Source organism: Leptonychotes weddellii, chromosome X (genome assembly GCF_054177405.1).
Source record: "Leptonychotes weddellii isolate Sample4059 chromosome X, ASM5417740v2, whole genome shotgun sequence".
NCBI lineage: Eukaryota > Metazoa > Chordata > Mammalia > Carnivora > Phocidae > Leptonychotes > Leptonychotes weddellii.
The window spans coordinates 49,277,933-49,300,257 of NC_138385.1; the positions used below are offsets into that span (position 1 = coordinate 49,277,933).

The 22,325-nt window shown below is 39.4% G+C and overlaps 1 protein-coding gene across 1 annotated transcript; it reads right to left on the reverse strand.

The window, feature by feature from the left end:
- Positions 1 to 8,086: 8,086 nt before the first annotated feature.
- On the reverse strand, positions 8,087 to 9,614 carry POU3F4 (POU class 3 homeobox 4). Its single transcript, XM_006726915.3, has one exon. It carries the CDS (start codon positions 9,305 to 9,307, stop codon positions 8,222 to 8,224), a length of 1,086 nt encoding a protein of 361 aa, XP_006726978.1. The 5' UTR covers positions 9,308 to 9,614; the 3' UTR covers positions 8,087 to 8,221.
- Between the last annotated feature and the right edge of the window lie 12,711 nt (positions 9,615 to 22,325).

Here is a 22,325-nt window from a genome sequence, read left to right on the forward strand (position 1 = left end):
AACTGGGTGGTGTTAGTGGGGGGTGGGAGGAGTTACTCGCATGGTGATTATTAGCTTAAGCAGTTTCAATGGTTACTTTTAAAACAATTAGTCCAGCGTGTGTGCTTTCTGTGCGTGCATGGGTGCGTGTGTGTATGTAATTAGAAACAGCCAAGAGACTGTAAGTTTAAGATTTTTCCATTTAAGCTTTTTTTTTCTACAGATGTTTGTAACAATTTTAATTTAAAATATTATGCACAATTACTTTTGAGTATCACTGGTTTTTCAGTTACCGAATAATGTTTTTCTCCAAAAGGTTCAAAGATAAATTTAAGCAAAAATTATCGAATGTATGTGAATTCCTTTTGCCTTTTTTCTTCAAATATGATGTGAGTTTAAAATGTAAGACTTTATTCCTTTGCAGTAAGAGACCATGTACTTTTATATTCTCACGCAGCAATGAATGAGACCCATGGCATATACTGACTGCCCTTCAATTGTGCACAGAGCTCCTATTGATATTAATGAGTTTTTGCCTGGACTGAGTGTGGTCATTTTATGTGGCCTGAAGTGGTCATTTTGTTGTTATTTGCATATTGGTTGTTGCAGAGTATATTGTATACATTATTTCTAAAACGCCTAGGGATCCTTAAGGAGGAAAGGTAGTGCATAAATTGAAAATCTTATTGTCTTTATTTAAATTCTTCTATTTGCAAGTTCTCTACATCGTGCATAAATACAGTACAAAGTACAAATCAGATGCACAGAGAAAGCTCCAGAAAATAAAATTATTTTAAATCAGCAATTTTTAAATTATCCACTTGAAGACATACTTGTTATCCACTGAAAACAAAGCTAGTTAGTCTTCAGCAGAAGACATCAAACCACCACATGCAGAAGCAGAGCACTAAGGGGTGGAAGATATTATAGAACTTGAACTTCCCCTGTAGATGAGATACTGAAGCTCTCAGGGTGGGCAACAGGCCCTTTGTCCTGCAATCCCTTCTATATCAGCTTCCTTAGACCTGTCCTAAGGAAGCCAATGGGGAACATCCATAGAGCCAACAATGTCTACTCATCCATGGACAATGATAGAGGGAAGACTCAGGGTGGATGAAAGAGGTACTTTGAAATATTACTTTACTTTTATTTTTAGTGTAAAATCTAGAGAAGTTTGGATTTTCCCTGCCAGGATATAACACAGAAAATGAAAGTGATTAAGGAAAATATGTTTATCTAGAATTTCAACCATCTCATCCCAAAGGCTCAGAATTCAGAATTTTAGGTTAAACACACTCAGCTCCTCTTCCTATGATAAAATAATTCATTTGTAGAAAATTGCTGTTCACTGTTGAGCAAGTCAATCCCTTTCCCTTAACAGTGACTATTGTACATTGTTTTGAACAGACACAGTCCGTGACTATGCCAATAAATTTCACAAATCTGATTTTTTTCTGTTATTTTTCTAGGCCACCACAGGTTCAAGACAGACTTCTTTGATTCTGACCTTTTCTATATATTTATATATGTGTGCTCCTGTGGCAATAAAGAAAAAAAACTGATGTTAATTAAACATGAATATTACCAACACCTCTGCAGGTACACTGTGAATAGCAAAACAGTAAGAAAAATGGTATTCTTCTGTGCAGTGAATCCACTCACATAGCTTTTTTTCTGTAGTTTGGGATCATATGCCATTTGAAGCCCAATTAACAACTGCCCTTGGTCCATAACCTTCTACTTTCTTTGCTTTCAAAATATGACATCAAAGAGTGATCTTAGCAGGTGGTGTGGGTATGTGTATGATTTTCTGTGCTCAGATTGCAAGTATTACGGAAGGGAAAATCTTTTACCAGATATAAATTCTGTGGAACAAACCACTTTTTAATATTGGTCTTGGGGGTATACTAACACCCACTTTACAGGTACAATTTATAGTAAGCTTTTCCATATTTGTGAAAGGGGGCAGGGTAAAGGCTGGTCTCCAGTCTGCTTAAATCTAGGAGATAATCAGCCACATTATAATGAGATTCTCCAGTATGTGAAAAGTCATTGGGGAAGATGAGAAGCAAGCAATATGAAAAATGTTTACGTGACCCCCCTTCCTCCCAAGAATCAATGCTGATATAATATTGTTTACAAGATGACAATGCAAGCAGTCAATTCAGTTTGTGTGTGTGTCAGCGTTTGGGGGAGGATCACTCAAATTAGATTTTTTGACATTATATAAATAAAACAAGAGGTTGATAGAATAACTTTTTTGTCTTTTCAATTGGCTATACAAGAATAGTGTGGAAACTGAGTAGCTGGAGAGATGAAAAGACATACCTAACGAATTGGTCAAGGAGTTGATCGCCCCCCTCCCCCCCCCCATCTTTGAGGACAGCCTGCTTTCTGGTATTACATCACCCTGTGAGTATGCAAGTGTAAGGATGGAAGGAGGGGGAGGTGGGAGGGAGCAGGTTTATGGTTGTGAGTAGGTGTCTATATACATATATTAAATACTGTAGTTTCACCCAAAAATCAGCTGTCCTATGATTCTCTCCCTTAGAGAATGAAACCACCTAATAATAAGGCCCTTTTGATAGTTGAGCAAACAAGCCCCCTTGGAAGGCATCCAAGATGAACCCATCTTATACTAAATCCTCCTTGATAACAAACAAGGTTGTAAAGAGAACCCAGTGTTCTAGCTAGTGAGTTAGATAATGTGTGAATAGGTAAAAGTTCTATACTCATATTTATGAAAGAAGGCATAAAGACCTAGTGTATTTTTTAACTGGAAGGCACAAGGGTTTAATGTTGTGGATTCAGTTTATAGAAACAATAATCTAGTTTCTTGCATGTGACCCTCCCTACCCCCACCTTTTTAGAGGCAGCCTAAATTAACTGGATTTTGTTTTCAAGACTGTATTCTAAATAATCCCTTAATTTTAGAAATGTTCCATCAGCAGTGCTCTTAAGAAAATGTACTTTTATTTCATATTATTAAAAAAAAATCTTAGTTGATTTCAAATATATTTATATTCAAAGTTCTTAATGCTTTAATAATTAACACTCTAAATGAGTAACTTGTAGGATTTATATTTTTAAAACTATTATTTGGGGGCATGTATAAAGAATATTCTATCCTTTTATTTTACAGAATGGATTACTGCAAGTGATATCAATTTACATGGTAGTGTTTTGTATCATTACTTTTTTCTGATTTGAAAACTTTTTGAAAGGGCCATTTTTAAATGCCAATTCATAGAAATAATTTCACAATCCTAAAGTTCCATATGTGTCTTTAAAAGAATATGACAGGTAGAAAAAATACATTCTTGTTTTGGGAAAACTGTTTTAACCTCTAATCATTTTTCACTAATCCACTTTCCCTTTCTTTTCTTCCCTCCTTACTGAAAAAGATATTTTAAGTAAAAACAAATTTATGTTTCTACTTATAGCTTATAGGCAATTAAAGCAACAACAGCATCTTGACTTGGGAGCAAGGGAAATATCTGAATACTAAATATTTCCAAGGGAACAGTGTTTGATTTTATTGAAGACAAACACAGCTCGTGTACTAATGTAGACAATAATTTCTCCTACCCTTTTCTTTTTAAAGTCAAGAAACCAATTCCCAGGAATAATATTTCTCTTCTTTTATTGTTGGGAAGATACATGCTGGAGGTTAGTAATCTATTTACCTTTTGTTATACATACAGAGAGCCACAGCCATATAGACAATCATGTCTGCATACAAACATATAGTTGATTCACATATTTGACTTTGTTAAAATATCTGTAGCATCTAAACACTTACTCCTTGCACATCCCACCCCTTCCAAAATCTCACCCCCTTCACAATCTCTTAACTTTCTATTGCTCTGGTCAGGTAATGGGGATGAAACTTTTACCTTCACCCATTATATATTATTATTTTTGAACCCACAAATTCTTATTATGGGAGAGAAAGCCACTGCTATGAAGGCCTAAGAGAAACTGAGGCCAAAGCTGCTTTTCCTACAAAGGCTTTGGTTGGGAATGGGATGACAGCAACCTCGATGCAAAAAAAGTCCTAGGCAAAGGCACCAACATCCCCTGAATTTTAACGAAAATGTTATGTTAATGATATAACAAGGTTGATAAAGAGGTCCTCATAATAGCCAACTAGGCCTTAGTTATATTTTAAGAAAAAGAAAATAGCCAGTAAAGGATAAAGGTCTTGTAAACATGTATAAAATATATGTATCAGTAATACATAGTAAAAATGTGATGAATAGTGACAGATGTCTATATCTATAAATTTATATAAGTATCTCCTAAAATATATGCTTTAGAATACACTGCTAGTTGGTTTCTGTGTACTTTAATGAGAAAATCTATAACTTTTTAATCAATTCAAAAATCATATAGGATATTGAAAGCGAAAGATGTTGGTTGGTAGGAACAGAAAGAGAGCCAACAGATTTAAGACTATATGTTTTGTGATTGTAGACACATCTCTATAAAATCAGTATTATTTAAAAAGAGAGATATGCCTATAGGCATACAAAGAACATGTAGCATATTTCATTCACAACACACATGTGCATTGTGCACTGTGCAGCTGTAAATAATTAGGCAATCTAAAAAAATGCAGGACATTACATGTGATAATTTTTACCTATTAAAGTGTTTAAATGATTTTGCTTTGTCTACTAAAAAACATTTCAGAATATGAATTGAGAAGGGTTTTACGGTTGGAAAGTTATAGTTAAATGTCTTGTCTATTGCTTGATATGCGTCTACTAAAACAAAAAAGTTGGATAAGTCTTGCGTGTACATACAAAGCCTTAAAACATAACTGCTTCTGATTTAGTAAATTACTCCTCAGCCATCACTACAGGTAACTGTCCCTAATTTTATGGAGCGTCTTGTGACAAAATAACAGAGTTGAAATGGCAAACAAGAGTGGGAGGAAGAATAAAAAATTAAACTCCTCCAAATGTCTCTATTGGTTTTTCTTCCCACCTAAGTCATATAGGAATGAACAGAATTCAGCTTTAGTGGGCAACACTAAGTGGACAACAGTTTATCAGAGTTTCTGGGCCCAGGGGGAGCCTTAAGAAGGAGAGCACTTTTTACATTTAGTCATCTTTTCATCCTTCATCAGGGGAATGAGTGCTCATCTACCAGAAGGGTACTGGTCCTGAACCAGAAGAAGAGGAGTGGTTGCAGGGAAGCAAGGTGAAAGCCTCAGCGAAGGTCTGGGTCCAGTTTCAGGAGGGGCAGTTTCAGAGAAGGGTTTGTCTGGACTAGAGACAGACACACTTCTTTCAGAGAACATTAATAATATTGTACCTCCTGAAATAACACCCCTATCCTGCCAGGGTTCCCCACACTATTTCCCACCATTTAGGGTGTGTTTTGCGTGAGCGTGGGCATGTGCACGATAACAGGCCCCGCTGTGTGTGCGAGTTTATGAAAGGCCAAAAGTCAGAGGGAGAGAATCAAGAATCAAAACAATGACTAATGATTTCTAACCTGAAATGGAGCAGATGCGCTGCTCACCAGAAATGTGCTTCTATTTAAATGCTTCACTTCACACACCACACAATTAAAAAAGGAAGAAAGAAAAAAAATGAATTTTTTTGGAAAAATGTTTTATTTAAATGTTTTATTTTAAATCTTTTACAACAATAAAATATTGCGTCAATATAAACCCCTTGACTAAAACTGTTCACACCAAACATTACAGCAAATTGTTTTATTTTTGACACCCAACTCATCTTTGAGTTTTCTTTTAAACATAATGCAGAATTTATTGAAAATAAATAATTGCTGGCAACTGCAATAGGCAATTTGAATAAAATAGTTGAAAAAGCAACTCTTAATGAAAATAGTGTTTATTATACATCAGTTACTAAATGAATAAACTAAATGATCTTTCTTTAAATTAATAACTTCAAAAACGTTTAATATACAAAACTGTACAATTATAAAGTCGGCAGAAATATTTGGGTTAACTCAGGTTTGAACCATAGCACTAACTGCAAAGGAAAAAAAAAATCAAACAAAAAACCCCCAACAGTTGTAAAACACAAACTCAGTGTGGAAAAACAAAACAAACAAAAAATCTCCAGAACAAAAATCCAACTAGCAACAGAATGCAGAGTCTTGACAAAAAAACAAAACAAAACAAAAAAAGGGTCCAGGATTTGATTTAACACATGTCCTTCAACCTGCAGCTGGGAGAGACACAGTGTGATGGACCAGAGGCCTGGCTGCCCATACTAGCTCAACTTCCACAAGGGGCCCTAGGCATTTTGGTCCTTAGGTAGTTTGAAGCTTTGTCTACCGAAGCTGCACCTGAAGGCCGGGCCAGGCAGCCAGCCCAGGCATGCTGAGCCCCCAGCCAGGTCTGGCGGGCTGTGTCTGGGTGTTGTTGGGTGCTTGGCCCGCCCCGCACATGTGTGCTCATTGAGAATGAGGTGCTCCTGTGGACTTGGCGTGTAGACATGAGAGTGAGCAATAAAGCCACAGCAACTGCATTTTTTTTTTTTTTGGATCTCTACACAGCCTAGCGAGATTTTATGTAGGTTTTGTTGTTGTAAATAGTAATACGATGCACACAGCTATCTACACACACACATTTGCACTCGCAATCACGCACACACGCATACACACACACATACAGAGATTAAAAAATCAAAATCAAAAACAAAAAACCCAGAAACCCAGCCGCCGGGGCGCTCGCTATCTAGCTTAATCATCGCTGTGGGCTTCTACCAGCTGTGCTTGTCAGAGGCATGGAGACGGCTTCCCGTGAGCCCACTTAGAGATAGCGATATATATATATATATATATATATATGGGAGAAGAGGTGGTAACGAAGCTAGACCAGAATCCTTGTGACCTTTGCCAATCATTTCATAGTCGTTCTGCACGGAGCAGAGAGCACCTGTTTACCCACCCCACTCGCCACCCCTCCCCGACGGTTTCTCACTCAGGGAGCGGGCGGTGAACTGGAGGTGAACGGAACTGGGAGGCACTGAGTCTGTCGCCAGCATCTCCGGGTCGTCGTTCCCAGCGAAAGCAATCCTGTGTGAAGGTATGTCCTTCGCCTAGGAAGACGGAGGTGGGGTCGCGCTGGCGGTCCTGGTGAGGCACGGGACCTGGGGGGAGCTCTGAGTGCAGGCATTCCGGACCTCCGTAGGTACAGAGCCCTCTTAGCTCCTCAGGCCGACCTCTTTTGTCGGGCGCCGCCGGCAAATCCTTCTCAGGCACCCGGATCTGCTCTGTAGAAGCCTGAGAGGACTCCACAGATGCGGGAGGGAGGGCAGAAAGCTTCAAAATCGCCTCTCCTACTTCAGGGTACTTTGCAAACCCAATCGGCTTGCCTATTCCGCCTATCCTAGGCACTCTGCCCTCTGAAAAAATTATATATATATATATATCCACTATCATCATTAACAACTCTATCCATTGTACCTCTCTTCTCCATACAGATTTAGGATAGGGGGTGGGTGGGTGGGTGGGTAGGCATCTCTTCCCCTCCTCCTCCCACCCCCTTCCCCTTTTTAAGCAATTAGAAAACCATCAGCTCAGTGAAGGAATAATCATAATAGCAATAATAATGTGGAGTGGCCGATTAGATACAAATTATCTCACAAATATTGTGTACAGCTTGTAGTAAAACACCGCAGACATTTAGAAATGCTATAGAAGTTTTAAAAAATGCAAAACTAGTCTATTGTAAAACAGATTTCACCTGAAATACAGCTGCTATAACCAAGGCGCTGAAAGGTTATTCAGAGGCACACATCTGTCTTCCCACCCCCTCCCCCATCCTTACCCCACCCCCATGTTACCCCTCTCCTTGTTCTTCCAAGAGAGGAGCAACCAAACAGACCTTACTCAAAGTAAACAATATGTATTGATCAGCAGAAAAGGTTGGAGGAAACAGTTGCCCGGGCGGCAGGGTATATGAGTTCCCCGCCTGGACTGCTTAACGCAACTGTGTATTAGCATTGAGAAGCCTGAATGCGTGTGTGAGTGTGTTTCCTTTCTTAATATAAGTTAGAATCCCCTATTTTGAAAAAAAGAAAAAGAAAGAAAAACGATGGGGAGAGGGAGAGAAAAAAAAGAGCCCTATCTAGATATCTAGATATTGCTATGTCTCTGGATAGCAATAATAAAGCTGAAGTGAAAGGAAGAGAGTGGGAGAGAGAGAATTCCGCGCTGCTCCCAGTGCGGCCGGCCGCTTTCTTGCTTCCTGCAGTCAGAGATCGTGGCAGGACGTGTCTGTTTTCACGGTGTGCGAATAAACCTCATGTGGCTGCTGATCCCCTGGTGGAGTCATTCTTTTCTCTTTCTGTCTTCGATTACAGAACCAGACACGCACTACTTCTTTCTCCAACTGGAGGCTGTCTGCCAGCGAGGAAATCTCCTGCGCGGCAGGCTTGGGACACTTGAGGAAATGCGTTTCCAGTACGCCCTTGACACTCACCTCGATGGAGGTTCGCTTCTTGCGCTTACGGCCCTGAGCGGCGATTTTGTCAATGCTGGTCGGGCTCCCTGTTGACGAATCAGCCTCCTCCAGCCACTTGTTCAGCAGCGGCTTCAGCTTGCACATGTTCTTGAAGCTCAGCTGCAAGGCCTCGAACCTGCAGATAGTGGTCTGTGAGAACACGTTGCCGTACAGTGTGCCCAGCGCCAGCCCCACGTCGGCCTGTGTGAAGCCCAACTTGATTCTTCTTTGTTTGAACTGTTTGGCGAACTGTTCCAACTCATCCGAGGTTGGTGTCTCCTCGTCTGAGTGGTCCTGGCAGTGGTGCGAACCTAGGTCGCTGTGGTCTGGGGGATCCCGGAGCACGGGGTGTAGACTCTGTGCAGAGGCAGAGGTTGGCGGTGGGGTGAGCCCTCCGTGCTCCAGCATGCCGCTCACTGTGAAGCCAGGCTGCGAGTACACGTTAAGGGGTTGGCCGCTGGACGTGATGGACGGGTTCGGAGCCGGGCTAGCCCCCCAGGCATTCGGATGGTTAGTGTGCGGAGAGTGGTGGGCGACGTGCGGTGAGCGGTGATGGATGATCGCACCCAGCTGTAGGTCTTCGCGCCCGGGCTTCACGTCCTGCTGGTCCAGGGGGTTGGTGGCCAGTGTGGAAGACCATGGGCCTCCATCGCCCAGACTGGTCACCCAGTGATGACCGAGAGGATGCCCATTGCTAGGAACTCCCTGCAAGTAATCACTTTGGAGAAGTTTCTGAGGGTTTCGGAAAGGACTCCCCTGCTGCATGCCCGAAGAGTCCGCATGGACTAGGGAGCTAGAACTGAGAATGCTGTAGGGATTCGAGGCAGCTGTGGCCATGGTCGATGAGGATCCCCTACTAGTTATAATGTGGCAAAGGGAGCAGCTTCAGCCTTTGACATCTACGGTGCGGGGGAGCCAAAGCCGCGAGAGCGAGTTACCGGCAGGCTCTGTGGCCAATTGCAACACGTTTCGGCCTGGCCAGCCACGGGCTCGGCCAATGGCGGCACGGGAGGCCGGGCTAACTTTCCAAATTAGGGTGGTGAAGCACTAGAGTTTCAGTGAGACCCGAGCAGGAAGTAAATCAATCTTTCAGCTCCATTGGCTGCCTCGCGCTGAGTGGCGGCAGCTCATTTGGTTAACCCTACCCTCCCCCCCACCCCCCGCCCCGCGACTTCGTGCATGTTTGTAGTAGAGGGGGACGTATAAGAGGGAAGTGTTTTTGTATATGTTTGCGGGGGGTGGGGGGGTAGATAGGGGGTGAAGTAGCAAAATGGTTTTAGAATTCGTTTTGTATTATTTAGATTAACCGAAATAGAGAAAGAAAAAAATATATTAAGAAAGCAATATAACCAGTTTAAATGTCATCTAGATTTCAGTGGATTGGGATTTTTATCAAATTCATTTAGCGTTCTGGGTTAGTTGTGTGCAGGGGACTGCAAACCAAAATCTTGCTACAAACTTTGAGCAAAGGAACCGCTTTTTGATAGGACCCTAACTCTATAAGACTGAAGTCCATGATTCCAATAAGAACTACTTCGACTTGTTTTATTTCATTTTATCGTTTATGAGAAACTCAATACCAAGGTCAGAAAGCATCTAAGAAAGAAATGTCCAGCTTCTTCTGAAAATTTTTGTTTAAGGCGTGAAGAACTGGAAGATTCTGGGAAAATCTAATGTGATAAAAGTAAAATCAAATGTGATACTGACAAAATTCAGTTATTTTGAAGTTTGCCTTCCAATCCACTTGGTCAATTGGAAGACTTGCTTTTTATTACTGCTCCATGTAGGCTCCCATCAGCGGTCCCACAACTTCTTTCAGAGGCAATGCTAGCTGAAATGGGGAGCCCTCCCTCACACTCACCCCAGACACTCAGCGGACCCACTCTCAATAGGTACATAAGAGAACGTTCATGATTACCGCGCCGAATGCTGTCCCCTAGGAAAATTTTTAACAAGTACTGCTCTCCCCCTCCCCATCCCAGACAAGTTGAAGTAAATGGGAATCATTTAGTGTGCCCTGAAAATTCAGAGAGAGAAAGTGATGAGAGATGAGAGATGGCGGGCTGTTTGGCATTAAGTACCCACCCCCCCTACACACACACACACACACACACACACACACACACATCACCATCAGCTTGAATTTGCTTTCAGCTTGGGAGGACAGGACTGTTTTCACAATTTGGTTAGAGGAAACAAGAAAGACTTGTACTCCTAAGCGTTTATAAGTTAGGGAAAGGCAAGTCCCCTGTACTCCACAGCCCTGTGAAAAGACATTGCTTGTAAGCTGAGTGGGGTGAAAATGCAAAGATTTTAGATTTGCTCTAGCCGAGAAAAGGCAACATGGGATACCCAGCTGGATTTCTGAAGTAAAAAAAAAAAAAAAAATGACGTTCCATTGCATAATTTCGAAGGTAACCTAGCTGCGTAATTATATTTGCACTTACAGAAGACAGCATCAGAGTTCCCTTATTGGTTTGAAATTCCATTAAATATATTGCAAGAGCTCCTAGGTTTAGCTTGATTTAAATTTGCATACATTTTCATATATTTAGCAGAAATAAAAGAAGGCTTGCAGCTACCAGAAAGTCATTAAGGCATTAGTTTCTCTAAGAAGACAGATCTGAAGAAAATGCAAGAAAATGAGAAAAAAATAAAAACAAGGTGAGCTTATTCTGCCATTCCTTTATATAGATAAAGAGCATGTATTTCCTGTGAAATTAGTAATTTCTTATGAGAGCAGAGAGTGATAGGAGTTTATATTGGTAAATGTAAATTGTGTCTATTAAGCAGGAAAACCAAGCGTCTGGTTGAGATCTATTTCTTCCTCTCTCTCTCTTAAAAAAAAAAAAAAAGGATAAACACTTAGTAGTTATTGGCAGAGATGATAATTTGCCATCTTCTCCCCCTCCTCCTTCTCATTTAAATTGTGGTTTCCTTTGCTGGTGTCCTATTATAAAAGTTTATCTGCTTTTAACCTAGAAATTGTTTGATTGTTTTTTTCCTTTCCTTCTCTTCCTCTGCCCCGTCCTTCCCCCCCTTCCCTTCCCTTCTCTTCTCTTTCTGTAGAAGAACGTCTTTTCTTTACTGCCAACTAACTGTGTGTATCTTCCTTTGTAAGAATACAATCTCATTTGTGCCTGAACTTTAGCTTCCTGAAGAAAAAAGTACTTGTTAAAATCAAACAAAAATAAGTTTTCAGGTGCTCTGTTAGGCTTCCTGTTCAAGGGTCCATTTGCTAATCTATATCACGTCAGTTTAGAGGTCAGAGGGAAGCACATTGAAGGAACCATACCGGCAAAAAGATCATGATCATTGCCATGTTGTTATAATGGTGTGTTCCCCACCCCCACCATTGCAGCTGCGTTTGGGTGAAAGAGTTACTAATCTTAGTCTAGCCATTCAGGGAGTTAAAGGAATTATCAATTTATAATGCTTTTACATGGAGAAAAAAGGGGGTCTTTTTCCAATTCTGACTTGCCTGAATTCTTATCATCAACCTTCCTCTAGCCTTTGGCCTCTAATCTGGGCAACCAATTTTGCCAGCATTCAAAAGTGGTTCAGACCATGCCAGGAGCCTTGGGAGGGGCAGCTATCCGGAGGAGGTATCTGCATCCAGTGACAGGTTTTTCACACCTTTGTTCTGCTGTCCTTTAAAGTAAGAATAGCTTTTGACAGAGCAAAAACCAACGTAGTCATCTTTCTTTCTTTTCCTTTTCTTTTTTTTCCCTTTCCTTTCCTCTCTCTCTCTCCTTCCTTCTTCCCTCCGTCCCTTCCTTCCTTCCTTCCTCCTTCCCTCTCTCCCTCCTTTCCTTCCTTCCTTCCTTCCTTTCTTGCTTCTTTTTAAAAATAAGTTCCCATGAATATGGATACTGCCTAATTCCGGTGCAGTCCCATCCTCTAGCAGCTGTAAGAGAATCTTCTCTTGCATGTAAGATGATTTGATTTTTAAAGAAAATATCTGCATATAGTAAAATCTTCTTGCAGCTCTAACTAATCTACTGGAGAGGTTTCCTTCGCCCTCTCCTGTCAGTCTAACTTCCCAAGTGTAACAGATGCCGCTCTCAAGCGCTCCTTTCTGTGGCTTCTCTTTATTCAGCCTTGCATATTTCTCCCCATGATCTGGGTTTCCATAGAGAGAGGAATAAAAGGGGGGACCATGGTCACAAATCCCCTGCACCATGCAAAATAAAAGAGCCTCATTCAATAGACGACCCCGTCTGGACATGGGAGAGAAATAAGTACATGTGAAGCTACTGTTGCAAAGAGCTGGTAACTTATTTTTCATAGACTGATTTTGCCTTAAACTCAAAGTTACCACTGATAAACTGCTCTCTTGGGTAGTTGGGCCAAATACACAGCTTGGCGTTCTTTTCATCCTGATCTTGAAGTCCACTGTGGCATCCTCAGATCTGATGTACCCCCCTCTATAATTATGGTTTGAATATAATAATCACTGTCCCACCCTATGAGGTTGGGGTAGCTAAAAGCCATCTTGAAGGGGAGTCTAACTTAAAAATGGAGGAACTTTAATTTTTATCAAGTCCACACACCTATCTCCAGCAAGGAAGAACAGGTTTTGATCTCTTGCTATGCCAGCACACAGCACAAACTTCATTCTTCCTTAGGTTGCCTTCACACCCAAATTTGCCACTCCACCCTACCCATTATTGTTCTTGTTTTCTAAGAGGGAAATTCCATTAATTTCTGAAAGCAAGTCAGATTCGTTTGATTTATTTGTATGTTCATTCATTTATTTGTAACCTGGGGGCTCACTGTGACTCTCTTTCCTCACAAAATTTAAGGATACATGACAACTCCTGAGTGTCTTCCCAGACATTCCCGGTCCCTTTGGAAGCAAGGAAGGACTCACAAAAGAAATTAAGCAGATTAATGTGGTTTAAGTCACACTCCCGTGTTAGCACGGGAGTTTGGTTGCAGCTGGGCAATCTATGCCCAGGTTCATTCCGAAATGGAGATTATGCCTCTTGTAGATTTCATAAATGAGTGTAGATTATGAAGCATTCTCATTATCTGTACAAATTGGAGAAGGGAGAGATGGTCTGGGGCTGATGTCTGGGGTGAAGATCAGGAAGGAAGTCCAAAAGGCCAGATTTAAATGTGTATAATACAGCATGAATTTCCAGACAGTAGGACATGGCACATAAGTGTGACCTTAATATTGAAAACTTCATCTTCAACACAAGTCCACTTTGAAAATAGGATTACTTAGATTGGGTTTGGAAGGGACAAGTACACATTTTCTTTTTTATAACCTGGAGCTCATAAGGGAAGGGAAACGATTGGACAGATTCTGAAAGCAACAGAGAAAGAAGCGTTTTTCTTAGAATCTGCACTTTGAGCTCATTAGAGGTTCTCAGTGTGAGTCACAGCTGCCCTTCAGAGCAGCAGCTTACTGTAGCTCCTCTTACAGTTGTTGTTATTGTTCTTCTTCCTCCTCCACTGCCTTCCTCCTCCTCCTCCTCCTCTTCTTCTTCTTCTTCTTCTTTTCTTCTTCCTCCTCCTCCTTTTTATCCTCCTCCTCCCCTTCCTCCTCATTCTCCCCTCCTCCTTCTTCTTGACAAACTGTGTGGGGGAAGGTAAAGGAGCTCAAATATTCTGTGAGAATCTTTAAAAAATTAGACAGCTTTAACAGACACTAGCCAAAAGCAATTCAAGCTCAATTAGTTCATTTTTTAGATCTCCATTGGTTTTCCTTGAACATGAGGAAAAGGATCTTTAGAGAAAAGGGGAGACGGAGGGGGGAGGAGTGATAGCATACAGCCAATGCTGCAGCAGACACAGGGTAATTTAAAAAATAAAATATTCATCATGAAAAAATGTAATACAAATACCTCAATCTTGGAGAACATTAGTCATTTACTAGCAAAATGAATTGTCAGTTGGGAAGTGCTGAGGAATTGTGTGATTGGGGCTGCCGATAGGATGGTTAGAGGAAAGACCAGGACAATAGAAACCCTTACTTCAGAGGGAAAGGATGGGGGCTCCCGCAGCTGTGTTGTCAAAGTCGCATTGATTCAGTCTCAGTTTCTCTTCTGAGGTCAATTCTTCCCTTGCCATTGCCATTGTCAGTGGGTGAACCCTGATCTTACAGGTTCCCAGGGAAAGAGCTCTACAGAGAGAGAGCTATTACGCAGTACTCTGTGTGGCTCTCATATTCCCAGTACCAGGATTTGGGGAGTCTAGGAATCTTTGTGGGCATTTTCCAGTCCCGTGTTTTGCACTTCAGACAGAGCCTAGTTTCAGAAAAGTCCAGCTGATGATTTTACAAAATACAGACCCTCTATGGAATTATCTTTTTTTTTTAATGGAGTTGCAGAATATTTCCAAATTTAAACTGCAGTGGTGGATTTTATCTTCATTTTGGTTTTTTCTTAAAGTCAGAAATGGTGGTAGTATTAAAGAAGAGAAAAAAATTTGTCCAGCTCTATGATCGATCAGAGGGAGTTTAGAGATAATCTATTACTTTAAACTCTGTGGATTGGTATCCAAGGTATCAATAAGTTATCTAGTTGAACATTAGACACCTTTTATAAGCCACTTTGTAGTTAAGAGAGATGCCCCAAATTGCAGTACACTTCTTTCTTCATGGGTGGATTAAGGTTTTAACATGCAGAATTGTAAGAATGCTCAGATTTCATTCATAACTGAGATTCTGTTTTCCCTGCACTCTTGCCTGCCCTCCCCCTTTCCTTAGTAAATAGTATTTACTGAAATGGCTAGCATTCTGTATCCCTGTGAAGTGAAGGAACTACAGAAAACTTGATTACAGATCAAAATATGGGCTCCTTCTAGGAAAAGACCTTTAGTAAGTAATCTGCTGAGTGTTCTGGGCTCACATTATTATTTCCAGACCCCCAAGTGAGCAGGAAACTATATCACATTTGAAAATGAGCAAGTGACAAGATTTAACTTACTATCTTTATTCAGAAATTTTGATATTTTTTTCCCTAGAGGGATTGGGTAGGGAAGGAGGCTGATGATTTTGAGAAAAAAATTATATATGTATATATATATACACACACATCAAATATATATGAGAGAGAGAGGTGGAAGGAAAGAGAAACATGTTAACATGATTGGGGAAAAGTCCACTTTGCAAGGACATTTTGGGAATTTGATTTTTACAAGAATATTAGTGCTTTCTCTGTTGTGATTGTTATGTTTGTTCTTGGGGGAGGGGTGTAGGTTTACTGAGTGCTGTTAAAATCTCCATCTCTTGTAACTTTTTTGAGCCCTCTCTTGCACTTTACCTCACTCTCAATTGGGGGAATCAATTTGGCTCCCCTGCTTGGAAAATAGATCTACTTGATCTAGTATTTTTGTTTCCAGCTGCCTGTGGACATATGCCATCGCATATGTGTATTTTACATGCAAGAACTTTTTGGAGTTTCTTTTCAAAGTAGAAGCGCTCAGGCAGACATCAAAAGAACCCAGTCCCTTAAGAAGTCTTTCTCCTTGGTGGGTTTGCTCCTCCCCTGGCTACGACTCTGAGGCTAGCCTACTCTCAATTTTGGTGTTGCTAAGAAGCCAAGTTCACTTGCTCCAATCTGCAGAAAGTCAGGGCCACAGAAAATCAAGGAGCTGTCCCCAAAGCCCACTGCTTGGCCTCAGCAGGAGGGGAGTGATCTGGGCAGCAACAGAGGTGCTCACCTCTGGGATAGCCTGGCTAAAATGCACACATGAAGCCCAAAGGCTGGACCTGACTTTAGCCTTCCAGATACATCTGAATAAAGGTGGTTGAACCAGGACAGTGGTTAAACTGAGAGTTTCCATCTTAAGATAATTTGATGGATGACAATCCTTTAAGCCTAATGGGTCCCATTCCAATAACGAAGGAGTTGGCAAGAGGACTTTATTTTGCCAGCCTCCTGGCTCTCACTGCTCTGCCCTCCCCAGGCTCTTGAGTCCTCCGTTTGGAGCAGGATCCCTGGAATTGAAGCAAGACCTAATTCCCCTGGTTGGAAGTGGAGGGAGGAGGGGGGGATCTAGAAGAGCCAGCACCAAGGCAGCCCTGTGAGCCTGGTAGCCTGCAGTGGTTAGTTTCTCAGGATCCCCTGGACCTGGCCAGCCTGGCTGAGTATCTTTGTTCCTGGGCAGCCTCTGTCCTTCACAGATGGGCCCCCTGAACAGTCTTAAGACCAATGCCTCCCTTTGTAGGCCTGCACAAAGGTAAGGTGCTCAAGGTAATCCTTTCTCAGGAAACAAAGCCCAGCCCTTTTACTGACAAATGCTATATGTTACTAGAGCTCTGATTCAGTGACACTCTTCCTTGGGGCTATGTGTAGAAGAATATCACCCCCACGAGTCTTCTTGAGGGTGTGTATTGGAGGGTTGAGGGGTGAATGTCACCCTAAAATATTTTGTTCAGGCACTAAAATGTTAACTCAGATCACATTATGGGCAGCAGGATTTAAGCCTGCCTAATCCTCCCTAAAAATAACAAATTTCAAAAAAAAAAACCAACAAATTTTTAAAAATAGCAAATTTCCTTGTTTCTAACAATTGACAGGGTCCAGAAAAACCTTAGGTCTCTAAGGTAAAATGCTTAGGGCAATCTAAATACCAACACTCAAATTTCTCTTGTATATCCTAGATATTCATTTTAACTTATTAAAGTGGTAGTGAGAATGAGACTGTCTCCTTTCTTCCACCTATCCTCTTCTTACTACTTCAACTTTTAGAAAGAGATTGAGGTTCCTGTTTACAGTAAAACCATAATTCAATCACACCTGCACTCATTTTTATTTTTAAATAAACATTTCCCCAGGTGCTTGATGTAAACATTAGATCCCCCCTTGAACAAATGGATCACACAAATCTTCGTGCATGTGAGTGAGTGTGTGTGTGTGTGTGTAAGAGAGAGAGAGAAAGAGAGGGAGAGAGAGAGAGATTGTATGGATGGATATTTCATATTGAAGAACACACCTATGTGAATGTAAATTGCCTTCAAAAATTATCTGAACTCTGAGTATGGATCTCAACTCTGGAGAAGCTGAGTGTTAGAGCTGTGGAATTTAGGTTTTCTCTTAACAGCTAGTTGACAGCTTTGTAAAGAACTGAGATTTGTCGTATTTAGTGATGGAGAGAAACATTTGAGCTCTTCTGTTTTCCTTACACTGCAAAGTAGAATAACTGCTTTTCAAAATATTCTGTATGTTTTCAGTTTTGTCGAGGAGACTACAGAGTTTTGTAAAGAGGAGGAAAATAAGTCACAGTACGCAAATAGAAACGTTTCAGTAGAGTTTTTTTCTGAGATTTCGCTGCTACAAATTCAAAGAGACCAAGCTTTCTAAAAACACTTCTGGTAAGACAATGACTCACATTATAAATATACTTATTCTTCTCTTTCATGTTCTTAGAGCAATTCTCATCCCAGACAATTATATTTAAAGCCCTATTTAATAATCCATTCTACCATATTTTAAAAGTTGTGATATCTATACTTGCTATGAAAGGAAACCAGAACATAGTTATTGGAAATCTTGGGGATGTTGAGGAACAATACAATGAAGTTGAGAGTAAAAAGAAGTTCAGTTAACTTTCACTAGCCTTTAAGCATTCTTTATAAACTCTTCTGATACATGTTTGTAAGTAAACATCATCTCTGCCATGTATAACATACTGGAGATCATTTTGTCTTCATGGGATGATGCTTACTTTTGGAGGTGATTGCTGAAAGTAAATAATGTTAAAAAAAATAAGCTAGCTTGATGAATGATGGAGTTTTATTGACAAAGATAGGTTAAAGTGTTCCTAGCTTGCATACTTTTAGTTGGACACTGTTTTCAGACTTACTGGAGTGTTTCTGATTTGGTGGATCTGCAAACTGCTTTGAAATGACTAGCAGTGTAGAAGTATATTGAAAGTAAACCTAGTGAATTGAGATGATTCTCTATCGGTTTAATTTATGTTTTATAGTTAGTTTAGCATTCTGATTTGATTGCCTTAGTAATGTGAATTGCCTACAGCTGCTGATGATACAGCTTTAATTCTGTTTTAAAGGTCATGTAAACATGTGCCTGTAGCAGAAGGAATGCAAATTCAATTCCCTTTTAATGTTTCCTCACATTCACTTCACAGCCTTCACCTAGAAAATTAGCGGGGTTTAACATAAAACTATTTTAAGGTTATGATTTCATTAAAATCCTTTTTCAATGTTTTACTTTTCCTTTTGCAGGATAAAGAAGTCTTCCTCTACTTTGCAGTGCATAGAGCGTGCAACACACATCACTCATACTGGAAGGCAGAAAAACATTTCTGGTAAGATCTATTTATTTTTCCAATGCTTTTTACTAATAAAGATCTGAGAACTTCATTTTACTCTTCCTGTAGCTACAGGTAAAAAGGACACAAAGTAGATAATCTAACTACATTTTAGATTGTAGTGGAGAGAGTCAAAATGCTGTGTACCTGTATAAGAGCTTCTAGTCACAAGAAGTTGTACAATATGAATACATGATTGAAAACGAACTGGGGAAAGGATATGTCAAGAGGAAAAAAAACATTTAAAATAGAGTTGACATACAGAAGAATGCTTTATTTGTTTCAAATTAATATAAAAAGTTTACACGTTATTTTAAGACTTAAATATTGGTTGCTATGCAGAGTAATTTTTTATATTACTTTCTAAAACATATTAAGACCTTGAAAGTAATGCAAGTTTATGCCACTAGATTATATAAAAACTTTATAAAGTGTGCTTTAAGTAATTGAATACATCTTTACAAAATATGCAATTGTTAGTAGAAGAGACAGTCATGTGGGAGTGAGAGAAGTGGGGATGTAAACATACAGGTTGACATAAAATGGAAAGCCTAACCTAATGTTTGTGGTAATATTATTTTGCTGTTTAGTTTATGTTTCTGTTGTACGTGTATCTCTAAACTAAAACTTGTTTGCACTGAAATTTAGCTAGAGATGATGTTTTCAAATACATTTCTCCTTATATTAGATTGGCCAAGTGATGTGAGTGTTTAAAAATTATAAATAAAATATATAAATAAATTTATTTTTAGCATATTGTTAATAAAACAAAATTTAAATAAAATAAAAACACGTATAAATGAAGTCTGAATGTGATGAGTCTCAAATGCAGTTTCATTTGGTGTTAAGGAAAAATAATTAGAAAGTTTGGACTTCAATTCTAGAAGACAACTTCAGTTCCAGTCTAGGAAATAGGTTTTGTTCTGTGTTTGTGTTTTAAAATAGTGTTTTATTATTCACAACACGTGAATAATCACGAATGCTCATAGAATAAAAGAGCTATGGCCATGAAAATCTTAAGTGCTGATCTAAGTGGTTGACTGTTTAAAAAATTCTTTTGTTTTGTTTTAAATTTTGCCTCTGGTTTGCTGCTATGCATTTTTCAGACATTTTTTTTCCCCTTTTTGTTAGTAGCAGGGAACTTACCATACAAAGTTTATATTTAAAGCCTGGAAAACTTTACTACATTTTCATTAATACTTTGGATTCTAGCAATATAATAGAGCAAAGATAGCTGATTGGAGATAAAATCAGTATTAAAGTAGATTCTGCTTTCTGTGATTTGGCCCCCATATCTTATGTTAGTATAAGTTAGAATTGAAATTGCATGGAGATGAATTTGGTTTTTGTTATTATTTTTACATAATCTTAGTGTTGGTTTATATATGTTCTTAGAATGAAAACTGGAGAAGTTATATTACACATCAAATTGTAAAAATTCCCAATGTGTTTTGCTTTTGATAGAAGACCTTTAGTTACATGACTATTTTCTTGCTTAAGAGAATTTAAATTGTACAATGATGCAGGCCCTGCATTTTTTGGAATTTGCATTTTGAGCAATAGATTCTAAAGAGCAAATTTCTAGTTTTTCATCCTGATTTAAAAGTTTAAGAACTCTATTCACAAAAGTGTTCTTTTAAATAGAAATGGGCAGTAGATAAAATAGAACTCCAAAACCAGTCAGCATGGAGTTCTATGTGTCCTGTCTGAGGTGAATGATCATCCTTCACTCATTTGGTTGTAGGCATTTGATGTCACTTTAGTCAGATGATACTGCATCCACAGGTGTCATTTTTAATGTAAGCACACATTTTCTTTGATGGTGCTTTCAGTGCTATTTTACTGTTTAAAAGATACAAAGATACTTCCCACAGTTGAAAATTAACTATTTCATGACTGCATTCTAGTGCACCAAAAGAGAGATTCTTATTCATGTGTGAGTGGCATGTATCTCAGGAAAGTGCTCTGGAGGAGCTGGACTAAAAATAACATTTAAAAATAGAAAAAACAAGCAAACAAAGAAACAAAACCTGACATTTACATCTAATCCAGACATGCTATAACCCACTTGCTAGATAGTTAATGGCCATGCTTCTTTAAACTGTGTGCGCACACACATATCCTGAAAACAAACCAGAGTGTTTTATAATTCAGTTAATCCTACTATCATTCATTTTCAGATTTCTTTCAACTGCAACCTATTTCCATAATTTTCTAATATCTAATAACTTGCCCCATTGGGCAATGGCACCTTCTATTTGTGTTCTGAGAATGAGTGATTTGACCACAAATAGGTTATATAGTAGCAGTTTGTGTCTGACGCTGTTAATGTCCTTATCATTAAGTAGCTTTAAATATGAAGAGATTTAAATGACTTTATTAATTTCAATATGGCATTGTAAAACACCTGTCTCTTGTCAAATCACTACATAGTAAGACAGATGGAAATTCTTTGTTATACCTATTCAGAGAAAGTTTATATACATTTACTTAAAATCAACTTCATTAGAACTGAGAGAAACACATTGTGCTTGAAACAATGAACCACAATTCAACATTTCCTAATAATGTATGTTTTTGTATGTTCTACTATGTGTTTTTCTTCGTTATCTTCTTATATCTGAAGTTCTATTACCACCCCTTACCCTCCACCCCATGTATTTGATCATTTCTCTAAGTCCCTTGGCTGAACCAATCTCTTTTCATGCAGAGGATAAAAAGAGAAGAACTTCAAAGTAAGTTCAGGTAATTAACAGCTGAGGGGAATATAATCTAAACCATAGGCCCTGCTTTGCACCCAGGCTGGATCGCTGAGCCAGCCGGCAAGGGAGCGCCTATTCCCTATAGCATCTAAATCTGCTTCCTCTGAACAGCACTGCCAGGCCTCCAGTTATCACATCTGCATTTCAAACACCATGGCTTTGGCATTAATTATTAATTAGCCTACAGTCACCCTAGAGGATTCAAGTTCCAGTCTGCACATACTTATTCATTGACCTCTATCTTAGTTTTTGTTGGGGAGAAAAAACTCAGTGGAATGCTTAATAATTTCCTTTCTCTCAGACCTTCTGTTCTAGTTTCATGGAGGAGAAACAGTATATTTTCCAAGTGGGAATAATCACACAGCGGCCCCAAAATTTGTTTACAGTAAAATGCTTTGTCAAACGATTAGGGGCATAGAAGTAGAATGATTTATAGATGGTATTGAGTGATGAAATGTACTTTTTAATGTTCAACACATTGACTGTAGTTTCCTCAAATTAGGAGATGTGGTCATGGGACAAAGCCAAATATTCCTTAGCTCTCAGTGAGGGCAACTGCAGAATTTGTAAAGTAAGATAGATTTCATCCTTGGAAAATATATGTGCATGATCAGTGAGACTAGTGAGAGGTTCATCAGATGCTAGAATGTCCAACAAAATTATAAACACAAAAATGATTTTTAAAAAAGAGATCTCCTAATTTTGGTTTATTTTCAATAGAAATCTAAACATGCTCCTTTCTTGCCAGTAAATATTTTAATGTGTAAATCAAATTATTAAGCCATTTGTGATAAACTTTGGGCCCA

Excerpts from the sequence above, each read along its gene's own strand:
- POU3F4 (XM_006726915.3), bottom strand. The coding sequence starts at position 9,307 with ATGGCCACAGCTGCCTCGAATCCCTACAGCATTCTCAGTTCTAGCTCC.